Below are 12,089 nucleotides of genomic sequence, written 5' to 3'. Positions count from 1 at the left end.
CTAAACAGAGCCCAGAGCCCCAATGCGAAGATTCTGACTGAGGAGGGGGCTCAGAGTTTTCATTTCTTTTTTTTCCCACGTCTGAGACGTAATTTACATACATCACTGTATAAGTTTAAGGTGTACAGCATGATGGTTTGATTTACATATACTGTGAAATGATTACCACAATAGGCTCAGCTAACACCCATCATCTCATAGGGATATAGTCATGCACGACGTAACGACCTTTCGGTCAATGATGGACCACATATTAACAGACCGCATGTACCATGGTGGTCCCGTAACATCAGTACCATTATAGCCTAGGAGTATAGTGGGCTATACCATCTAGGTTTGTGTAAGTACATTCTATGATGGTTCACAATGACAAAATCACCTAACTACGCATTTCTCAGAACGTATCCTTGTCATTAAGCAACACATGACCGTACAATATTAAAAAAAAAAAGAAAAAATTTTCTCCTTGTGGTGAGAACGCTTAGGATTTACTCTCTTTTTACTTTCCTATATATCATACAGCAGTGTTAACTATAGTCATCACGTTGTACCTTATATCCCTAGAACTTATTTATCTTATAACTGGTAGTTTGCACCTTTTGACCACCTTCCTCCAATTCCCCCTCCCTCCAGCCGGAATTTGCATTTCTAACAAGCTGCCCATGGGCCGACTTCCTTAAACGGAAGGGGGCTTTTGGCCTGAGTCCTAGCTAAGGCTCTGAGAGGCAAGTTCAGGAGTTAGCCACAATGCCCCCTCAGGGGCCCTAAAAAGAACCTCAGTTTCCAAGGAATATTCACAGAAGTGGACCAGTGGACAGATTCAGCCCACAACTGGAATTCACACATGTACAGGCCTGTCTCATGGCCATGGTGCAGGTGCTCTCCAAATGAGACCAAACAAGGAGGGGAGAGGCTAAGTGAGCTGGACTGAGCAGAAGGGATTCCAGGGACTGCAAGGGAAGATGAGCTTTATCAGTAGCCCTATCTTCTCACATTGGAGTGCCTATGTCCTCTGGGGTATCAAGAAAAAGAACTGTGACTAGTGAATAGAGCCACAGCTTTACTTTGCTCACAGGAGCTCACGCTGAGAAAGCTCCTCAGAAGTGTTCTGCTGGAAGGAGGTGGCACAGAGCAGTCAAGAGTACAGCAGCAGCGATGACTCAAGGACCACAGCCCAGAAAGGGAAGTTTGGCTACTCGGGGCACATACCACTGCAGGAAGGCTGTAGCACTCTGAGGCCACAGTGTGAGACACTGCTCCTCATCACTCCCCAGGAGGGACATTTGCAAATGGGGAAGAAAGGGAAAAAAGGATGGAGACTTGGGGCAAACATGACATGGCAATTATACTCAGGGGCAGTGATAAATAAACAAAGAGCAACAGGATATATTGGAGTATATGAGGAGGCCATTGGTGTAAAACTAATTTGGCCTGACCTTGTTTTTCCAAAAGGGCCTGATGTGGCCTGGTAGGCATGCATTGTATATCTGCTTTAAACATTTACTATGTCCCAAAGACAAGAATGATGCCCTTAAAGATAGGGATGTAACTTCCCCTCATATCAACATTTCTTTAAGGATAAGCATCTCTTCCTGGAAACCAAGGATTAATTACCAACCTGCTGTGCTCACCTTGTGACCACTGACCTGTTGACCACGAATCTGCCATGCCAGCTAAGCATCTCGTGACAGCAATAAAAGAGATATTCCTGTCATATGTGATGTATGCTCCTTGTTCCAAGACGGTATATAACCACTCTGTACACCCCACTTCTTTCGTGCCCTTCCTTCCTTGGAAGAAGGCCCCAGGCTATAGTCTTCAAACATGGCTCATAACAAACTCACCCCAATTTTGATTTATAGATTGATCATGGATTATTTGCGTCAACAGCAGGTAAGGACGAGGGATGGAGTAACAATTGGCGTGGAGGGGGTTAAAAGGGAGAAAAAGAAGGACGAGATATGAACGAAATCTGAGTTTTATCTTAAGAACACACGCTTACTAGGTCACACCCATTAAAAGGGCCCCTCCAAGCTCTGTGGGGAAGTCCCCATGAAGGAATCTATCAATTAGAGCATACCCTGCACATCCTTTCTGTGACCCAGAAACAATATGGTACACAAGTTTCTAACTTGTGTCTCTTTTAGGAATACCATCTTCAGTGAAACAATACCACAGTTACAAAACTGGGCAACTCTTGGTATTAAAATGCCTCATTTGGAAAAAATCTCTCGCCCACAAATTAATACACTCTGACATGCTGAAACACGAGAGAAAAAAATTCATGCCCTTTAAACTTACTGAATTTTAATATGGAATAGATCTATATTTTTAAACTACATCTGCCAAACAATTTAATACTTGCATATTATTAATGTTTGCTTATTACTGACATCTAAAAAACAGTTGGATGGATGTTAAGCTGTATCATTTTTAGACCTGTGAGCCTTAAAATTTTGAATTCAACATTATAGCTACTAAAAAAAAACCCTTGGAAATTATAAAAATAAATTCTCACGGCATGTACTACAGAAGTAGCATACACTACAGAGGAAGGCTGATACAATCCTTTCTGGTTACACATAAATACCTAAAAATGTGGTTCCAATTTCTTTCTTTCTTTCTTTTTTTTTTTTTAAACCATGCTCATTTTCTTTCAAATTGCTTCCAAAAACGAAGGTCTCTCTGATGTTAATCGTGTGTACACTTCGGCTTCCACTTTAAAGAGTCTTCCTCTCCTGGGAAGTGACTTTTGTATACAAATCATGGAAAGCTACTTAGACAAAGTGCTGGAGATGATTAAAAGGGGCCAGATTCAAACTTATACCTTAAAAAAAAGCAGAAGCAGATGTTAGCTGACTCATTTGTGTATATTCTGGAAATGAGTTGAGGATATGCATGTGCATTTCATCAGGACATTTAAAGAATTCTCAACTTTTTATTGTGGTCACGTATCAACGACAACTTTAGAAATTAAAAAAACTTTCAAATTTATATTCTGGTGTTTTACACTGGATACTTTGAGTCATATTACAATTACATCTCACTAAAACACTTTTTAATCTGACAGAAAGGTATTTAACCATTCAGAAACAACAGAATTTTTAGAATTGAAGGCACATCATACATACTTCACCATATAGGATTAGTAAAGAAGGAACTCAAGTAGCATTTTGTTCATTTACTATTTGAACGACACAAACTTCAATTCCTCCAAACTGTCTTTTTGTTTCTTTTCCTTTTTTTTTTTTTTTTTTAACACCACAGAGGAAAAAAATCTAGAAATTCTCTTTGACCCACCAAACCTTTATCAAAAAGCTCACTCCACGTCAGGGTCAATAGTGAGCATCTTGCTAGGTCCTGGAAACACAGAGATGATGAGTACAATGCAGTCTAGGCCCCTAAGGGGTACTCAGTTTACCAAGGAAGGTTCTTCATGAGTGATGGCTGGGCTAGATTTAAAATGGGGGAGAGGATAGGAGGGTGTTGCAATGGAAGAGGTGTGGGGGTGTGTTCTGCTGGAATGCCAAGCAGAAAGAGCCTTCTTTCTTAAAGGATATAACACCTTAACACTTGGCTACAACACCTTTTTACCATGAAACAAGAAATCTGTTTTGTATGGTGGCCAAAAGAAATTGGGTGGGGACATTTATGCAGAAATCCCAGACTGCTCAGCTTGTTTCATTAGACAATGATATATATCTCCTAGAAAGTTACAGAATAGTGGCAATAGCAACAGTCCTACACAGAATTCCCCTAAGTCATCAACAAAAAACCTGAATAACCCAATATTTAAATATACATGATTTCTGTAGCAAATTACTCTGTGACCCTGGGTCACACAGCTAGATTTTTACAATAAATCCTTGTTCCTAGATTTATTGTGACAATGTCACCCTTCGATTATGTACACATGTCAAAGCATCCACCCGAGTATTCAGTTACACTGTGGGTGTAGTCACATCCGTTCTCTACATGGCGAAGTACAGTTCATAAGCACGACCAAAAAACAGCAAGTCGATGAGAGCAGTATACAAGCCGCCTGACACCAGCAACCCAGCAGAGAGAGTTAAATCCTAAAAGTAATCAACAGTCACTCTGAATTACGTTTAGGGCTGTGTTTGTATTAAATCCACCTGCAGTGACAGAAAACTCCCACCAGGTGGAGTTCAATGATTCAAGCTTCACTTCCAACTTCTTGGTTTCTTGAACTCCCAACTATTTCACATTCGTCCTGATTCGGGAGGAGACTTTGCCAGTTAGCCTCTCAAAACCACTAATTAACTGTTTTTATTTCTTTTAAAGCAAGTAATATGCAGGAAAGAAATTCAACCATTTAAGAAGTTTTTAAAAAATTAGCTCATTCGAGAAAAACCAGAGTTCATTAAAAACAAAATGAAAATCAACGAGTTAAGTCACATTGAGACTAAAACCTCCAGGAGTTAAGGTGCCCCAGTCTGAACCTTAAGAGATTACCACACCTTCAGAAGGCCTCCCTACGGAAACCCACCTTCTCGGCCCCTTCATAGGAACCAAGGTCCCAATTCCAGCGTCACTTTAACCCTTGAAGAGCTCGTTTTAGAACTGATCACCTGCACCGCAGACAAACCCTAAGACGACCCCCACAATGAGCCACAATCTTGTATAATCTCCTCTGAGTACAGATGGAACCTGTGACTTGCTTCTAACCAACAGACTATGGCAATGGTGATGGCAAAGTCATTTCTTTGATTAGGTTATATTACTTGGCCACTAAATGTGTGGTGATTTGACATGCAGCAATAGAAAACCGATACACTTAGTGAGAAGAGGACATCCCCCTAGTCTCTCGTGCACATCTCTGCCAGACCTCAACTATTCCACCCCAACCCCCAGCCACCCGGCTCCCAGTTCTCCAAGGAATCACTATTACCGCGGTCTGAAGCATTCTTCTTGACCATCTATACATAAGCAAGCAAATTCTCGCATACAGATATATGTTTCTCCCTTTTACAATATTACAGATGGAAGCGTATTACCCATACTCTATCTCTTTCCCTCCACATTATGTGGGAAAGAATTCCCTATCAGAACAAATAGAACTCACTTCCTTTTCATGACTGCACTGAACTTCATCATATGGGTGAAGCATAATGTTTTTAATCAGTTCTCCATTGATGAAGAAACATTTAGACTTCCGACTGTTTCCAATCTTGTTTATAACATTTTTCACTTCACACTGAATGAGATCAATTCCCAGAAGTGGAATTTTGCTGGGTCAAAGGGTATATATATTTGTAATTCTGTTTCACAGGCTACACCAATTTACACTCCCACAGGCAATGCATGTGAGTGCGTGTTTCCTCACTCCTTGACAACCCAGGTGTTATCAAATTAACTCACAGAGGTTAATTTCATCATTACCCTCAAGCTCATCAGGCTCACTCGACAAATATTTACGAAGTACTCACTCTGTGAAAAGGGGATGGGCTCCTGAACATAGAGAACTCAAGACACATCAGGGTGAACATAAGCTGAAATTCAGCAGAGAGGAAGACTGATTCCAACGTGGGTGAAATCCTCCTGGGGGAAATGGAATCTGCCCTAGATCCTGCAGGACACGCAAGCTTTGGACAGAGAGGAAGGAGTTCCAGAAGGGAGGCCAGAACAAGCAGCGCACCGGGACAGGAACGCAAAGGACATGGGCAGTGGCAGAACAGTTTGAGGAGAGGGAGACAGTGCTCAAGTGGCAGCTCGAAGAGTGACAAAGCAGGGCCTTAACTCGGAAGGAATCGGGAGTCAGTGGAAAGAACACTGGATTGAGAGTTAGAATTTCCACTTTGGGCATCAGATAATGATCTTGAGAGGAACTAGTTTATCTGGGCTTTAGTTCCCTCACTTGTAAAACAGGGAGGTTAGCCCCGAAACCAAGCTTTCTGTAGTTGCAGAACTGTGTGTTCAAAGTAGACCTCACAGTGAAGCCTAACCTCAGACAAGTAGACTGTGCTAGGATGGGGGACAGAGGGAACTCCTCAGCCCCATGTTCTAGTCACTCCATCCTGACAACCAGAGTGTGCTCCAAGAAACTCAGCATTATACAAAGCACAATATGAAAGCAATAAGGCCTAGGTAGCTAAGGTCCCCTTCAATTCTATAAGCTATTCCAACTTTTATGTCAGCATTGGCTAACACACCTGTGCCTTCACTTCTAGTCCACTTGCCTGCAATTCTTTCATTCATTTAACACGCATTCACTGGCTACCTACCATATCTCAGGCACTGTTCTAGGAGCTGGGGAGACAACAGTTAATAGTACCAAGATTCTTCCCTCTGAAGTACAATTTCTATTTGGAAGAGAGAGAGAGAAACACAAACAAAAGTATAATATGTCAGAGCAATGAGGGTAAGAGGGAAAAGTGTAATGAGGGGTGGACTGCTCCACCCATCAAAATCCTACTCATCTTCATGTTATGACTCTTCCATTCAGTCTTTTCAGACTTTTGTTCTCACAGATCGTTTGTTCTTTTCTCTGAAATCCTACAGCACTTTGGACCATGCTTCAGCCTCTGCCATTTGTTAACTACTTCACTGTACCAGGCCTGTCTCCCCCAGACTGTCAGCCTCAAGGGTACTGCACCAATCTTAGCTACTGCAGGGCAACATCAGCAGCACAGACTGAGCAGGCACTCAATACCTGTTATTGATATGACAACGCTGCCATTTCAGAACTGCAAATGCATTCTTAAGCTTCCTTTTTCCCAATGCTGTGGAGTAGAATTTTCGAGGAACATAAAAGAGCAGAATCAGATGAATAAACTCAACAGAAAACCAAATTGGATCTGTTAAGAAGTAAGGATGGCCAGGTAGTCCAGGTGTTTGCAATAGAAGCTAATCAAGGCCAAACAGATGGGGTGGAACCTAAAGCATGTCGGGTGTCAGAGCAACTGTCTGTGCTGGCAGAGTGGACAGATGAGGATGCGCAGAAGAAAAGGGCAGACCCAGAGTCCCTGCCCCACTAGGTCTCTTACCTACCTCCTTGCTGGAACGGGTGCCAAGCCTCACAACTCTCCCTTCCACATCCAGCCTTCACACATCCACAGGCAGCTTAATGCTCTGCTCCTCACCCCCCAGGCTTAAAGACTGTTAAGGACATCCTCACCTCCCACCACACAGAGTTCCCCTCCCTGCTTTTACAGCAGAAAATGTGCATGTCGGGGTTCCTTTTTTTTGGGGGGGTGAGGAAGATTGGCCATGAGCTAACACCCGTTGCCAATCTTCCTTTTTTTGCTGAGGAAGATTGGCCCTGAGCTAACATCTGTGCGCATCTTCCTCTATTTTGTATATGGGACACCACCACAGCGTGGCTTGATGAGAGTGTGTAGGTCTGCACCTGGGATCTGAACCCATGACCCCTGGGCCACTGAAGCAGAACGTGCAAACTTAACCACTACGTCACCGGGCTGGCCCCTGGCGATTCCTTTTTTAATGTCAAAAGGTCTAAGAATCCCTACATGATATCAGTTGTACTCGAGTACAAATGATAAAACTACAACTGAGAAAACACACAGACAAAACGCTACTGTGACACAAATGTTCACAGCAGCACTATTCACAATGGCCAAAAGGTGGAAACAACCCAAATGTCCATCAATAGATGAATGGATAAACAAAATGTGGTACATTCATACATCAAACTATTATTCAGCCATAAAAAGGAATAAAGTACCGACACACGCTACAACGTGGATGAACCTTGAAAACACGCTAAAGTAAAAGAAGCCAGACACAGAAGGCCACATAATGTTATAATTCCATTTATATGAAATATCCAGAATAGATAAATCCATAGAGACAGAAAACAGATTACTGGTAGCCAAAGGTTGGGGGAGGGAATAGAAGGCAGTGATTGTTAATGGGTACAGTGTGTCCTCTTGGGGTGATGAAAATGTTCTGGAACTAGACAGTGGTGAGGGTTGTACAAGACTGTGAATGTACTAACTGTCACTGAACTGTACGTTTTAAAATGGTCACAATGGTAAATTTTATGTACTAGAAATAAATAGGTACCGTGAATTCAGTAATCTTTAAAATAAAGTTATATCTTACTAATCTCTAAAATGTAACTCAGGAAACAGGAAGTACGAACACTGGAAAACAAAATCACAAACACGAACATTTATTCACTCCCCAAACAACGCTTGATGTGAACAAAGATTCTCAGAATTCCTGCTCACAATAGTGACAATAGTGGTGAACATGTGTTAAACGAGGGACTGCTCTAGGTGCTCACATTTAATCCTGTCACTTCACACAACACAGAACAGGCACAGAGGGGTTAAGTAACCTGTCCAAGACTTAATAGCCAGCAGGTGGCAGAACCTCAGAATTCGAATCTGAAGCCAATCTAGTTTCAGAATGTATGTTCTCAGTCACAGCTCCATGGACTCACAATGCAAACCCTTCTCATTTGGGCCCAATCCACTCTCTCTTTCACTATCTGTCCACCTCAAACACAGGTCTACACAGAGAACAGCTGTGGCATGTGCAATGCCTTCCACTGGAGCATCTATCTCAAGTGCTGCGGTCATGCCTCCTCAAGGCCAGCAGTGCCTTCTCTCCCCTCCGAAGGCTAGGCTGCGGTGGAAGGTATGGGAACGAGGGCCTGCACGGCTCCTGCACAATCTGCCTTAACTGTTCTTTCCACTCACATTCACGCCTGAAAACACTGACTGAGTGCCCCTTTTAGCCTGAGGACAAGAACAAAGAACTAACCTTATGCCCCAAGCAAAACTGAAGGTGCCTTGTACTCTGCTAGAGAACACGGAATGCAAACCTACGAGCCACAGATCTGACCATTTTGTTTGGCCAGCACTTTTTCAAATCCTGACAGGTAATGTGAATGCCCTCTGGGGGGCAGCCCATCCCGGTGTGCCATACTGCTGCTCGGTGTCACCTTGTGACCTGCTGCTCTAGGCATGTAAGCTATCCTGACCTAGCCATTAACCCATTCACTCATTTACTCACTCCCAATGACTTTTCTTCCTGTTATCATTCTTTCACCCAGAAAATCACAGCTGGAAAAGATACCAAGAAAAATAAAAGCCCAAAACAGACATTTGAATACTGTTTTTAAAACAGAACACACATTTACTTTTAAGGATAAAAGAAATTCTATATAATTTCAAAGGTGGAAATATCCCTAAAATTGAAATAACTTCAAATCACAGCACAACTAAAATTTAAGAACTTCTCTGACAAGGGTCCCGTTGGTGCTCACACTTCTAATCAGGGAGGGGGCCCTACATAACAGGACCCAGCCTAGCAGAGGGTCACTGCCGGCAGTCCCAATCCCGGTGATTTCTCAGAAAAGGTCGGGGACCTTTGTTTTAGGTTTACCTTTAAATTTCAACAGCAAAACCAGACAGTTAGTGTTTGGGTTCTCTCTGTTCAGCTTACAACACAGCTCAAGTTCAGTGAACAGACACCAAAAATGAAATCAAAGGGCTAAGAAATGAAATGCTGACTGAACATGCTACACTTTACCATGATAAAATAAGGGTGTCACTCTTTTTTTTTTTTTTTCCTGAGGAAGAGTAGCCCTGAGCTAACATCTGTGCCAACCTTCCTCCACTTTATATGTGGGTCGCTGCCACAGCATGGCTAACGAGTGGTGTAGGTCTGTGCCCGGGATTCGACCCGCACACCTGGGCTGCCGAAGCAGAGCACACTGAGCTTAACTACTATGCCACAGGGCTGAAGGGTGCCCCTCTTATTCCAAAGCTTTAGCTCTCCACACTAGCAAGAGGAAGAGAGGCGCTGGTTGTCTTAACATGTAAACAGTCCACAACTGTGTCCTGCAAAACCAAAGCAGCACTCAGCATACTATAAGAAAAAACTGAGTTAATATTTACAAACCACAGCAAAGTAATAAACAGGTCTTAATGTGGGAGAGTAAGGCGAGAACAAAGGTCTTTAGGAAAAAAATCTTTTTTAAGTCAAAAGCCTAGAGTACAATATATTTACATCTAGTAAGACTCAAAAGAGAAAGCTACAGAACTGTTAAATTGAGATGTTTTACCATCATCCACTTTCCACAAATGACAACTTTAGGCCTACCAGAGTTACTGAAAATTTACATGTAAATTAAATTTTCACTTTCTTAATCACACTTTAGAAGTATAAGTTTATTTAAAGAAGCTCAAGGGAGAATTCTTTTGTAAAATAATGTTATTTTCTTCCCCCAATGAAAACAAACCTATATATATCTCAGATACACTGAGATTTCTTAAAGGGATCACTTGTGCACAGGTGAAATCCACACAGAAAATAAATCACTTCTCCTGCTCTTGGGTGTTTTGCTGCACAGACTCAGACCCAAGCCCCAGGCTCACTTCTGTGTAGAAATATAGGCCACAATGAAAGAAAGAAAATGATGTTTAGATGTAAGAGGCAACAGGTTAAAATGTCATCGAATAGTATGTAGTACTTACTGCTGGTTCAACTTGACTTCGATCTGCAATATCTATGTGGACAACTTCAACAGTTTTCCAGGTGTTCGGATCTAAACCGTGTACCTACAAATGACAAAGAGAAATGAAACAAACTATAGACTATTCTTGTTGGGCAAAACTATTACACTTTATATAATCCTTATCTTGAGTTTCTCAGAGTACACTGTAAGGAATAAAAAATCCAAATTGCTATCTCATTAAATTAGCTGTCTGAAGTCTTAAGGGGTCTAGAAATCTTTTGTTACCCCTTGCAACCCCAAATAACAAGTAGGGGAGGTGAGGATGCTGCCAAATTAACAGAAATCTGTCACCATTATTTTCTGGTAGTTCTTAGAGATAATTTATCTAACAAAATGTACCTGACCTATGCTTAACCCAAATGATACATCACAAAGTCCTTGTAACCTCCAAATCCTAGACAAATCTGAGGTGACATCATAATTAGATTTCAAGGAGCTGTACTGTATGGTCTAAATCTCTCCTGAATTTGATTATGCTAAAGCTACTCAGTTTCAGTATGATGTCAACTCCTCCCTACCTCTTGTTCAATCATTTATTTCTGAAACTCCATCTATGGACCAATTAAGAATTGTTTAAAAACTGCCAAAGATATGCCCATTTGAAAGCTAAAAATGGCAGATTAAATCATACACAGACTAAAGCATACCAAATCATCTCATTTAGACTCTAAATTTTAGAGTTACTATGAAAAAAATAACATGAAAGGTTAAATGATCACCTGAAAGAAAAACTCAAGTCAAATGCTACCAATTATAATTCAAAAGTTCTATTAATTGGCACTAATAACATAAAAGCACAGTAAGAACAGAATCTACCACAATTACCATTAACTCACTCTCCTATAAGAGCATATCGTAAGGTTGGAACAGTAGTTCTCACACTGGAGCACGCACCAGAAAGAAGAGATTGCTGAGCCACATTCCCAGAGATTCTATTCAGTAGGTATGGGGTGGGGCCTGAGAATTTGCATTTCTAACAAGTTAAAAGATGCGGCTGCTGGTCCAGCGACCACACTTTTGAGAACTACTGAGCCAAGGGCATCAACCTATACCAGATGCGCTCCCAAGTTCACTGACAAACCTTACCAAAAGTTAATGATTACACTGAGTCCTACCTGACTTTCTTGAAACTTACTTCAGGGATAAATGTGCATCAACTTGTAAAAGTCAGGAGCTTGTCAACATTTTTGTAAATTATTCAAAGTACCTAATCCCTCCTGCCTTTTGGCCATTTCTCTAACACCAACCCAGACCCCGGCAAAGTGGAATGGAGGTGAAAATTACAGCAATCAATTTCGCTAAGTAGAGCATCTCTGCCAAATACACAGAGACGAAAAGATGAAAAAAAAATCTAAAATTAATGGCTAAAACTGCTTTAGGGATTATCTGTGAATTTTGTTTATCTATGCTCTCCCTGTCCCAGATGAAGAGAGTTGCTGATAAAAACAGCAACCTCACCAACGTCCACTCACGGGCCAACGCAAAGGGACAGGTGGGGAAAGCCCATTTTTTTTACTGGTTGCTTGCTTGCCTCACCGCTATCTGACACATCCTGGTGTGGCCAGGTCCTAGTCTAATG

General features: G+C 41.7%; 1 protein-coding gene across 2 annotated transcripts in view; it reads right to left on the bottom strand.

Annotated features, from left to right (window-relative positions):
• Positions 1–12,089, bottom strand: part of PITPNB (phosphatidylinositol transfer protein beta) — a 65,704-nt gene that overhangs the window by 32,953 nt on the left and 20,662 nt on the right. For both annotated transcript variants that reach the window (XM_004429842.3, XM_004429841.3), the window contains exon 7: positions 10,470–10,553. In XM_004429842.3, the coding sequence (XP_004429899.1) occupies positions 10,470–10,553 (84 nt within the window). The remainder of the gene's footprint in view (positions 1–10,469; positions 10,554–12,089) is intronic.

This window comes from Ceratotherium simum, chromosome 35, assembly GCF_057802395.1.
Source record: "Ceratotherium simum simum isolate JZ-2026a chromosome 35, ASM5780239v1, whole genome shotgun sequence".
Taxonomy (NCBI): Eukaryota; Metazoa; Chordata; class Mammalia; order Perissodactyla; family Rhinocerotidae; genus Ceratotherium; species Ceratotherium simum.
Note: the sequence above shows the minus strand (reverse complement) of the source record. Positions and strands in the feature narration are given on the sequence as shown.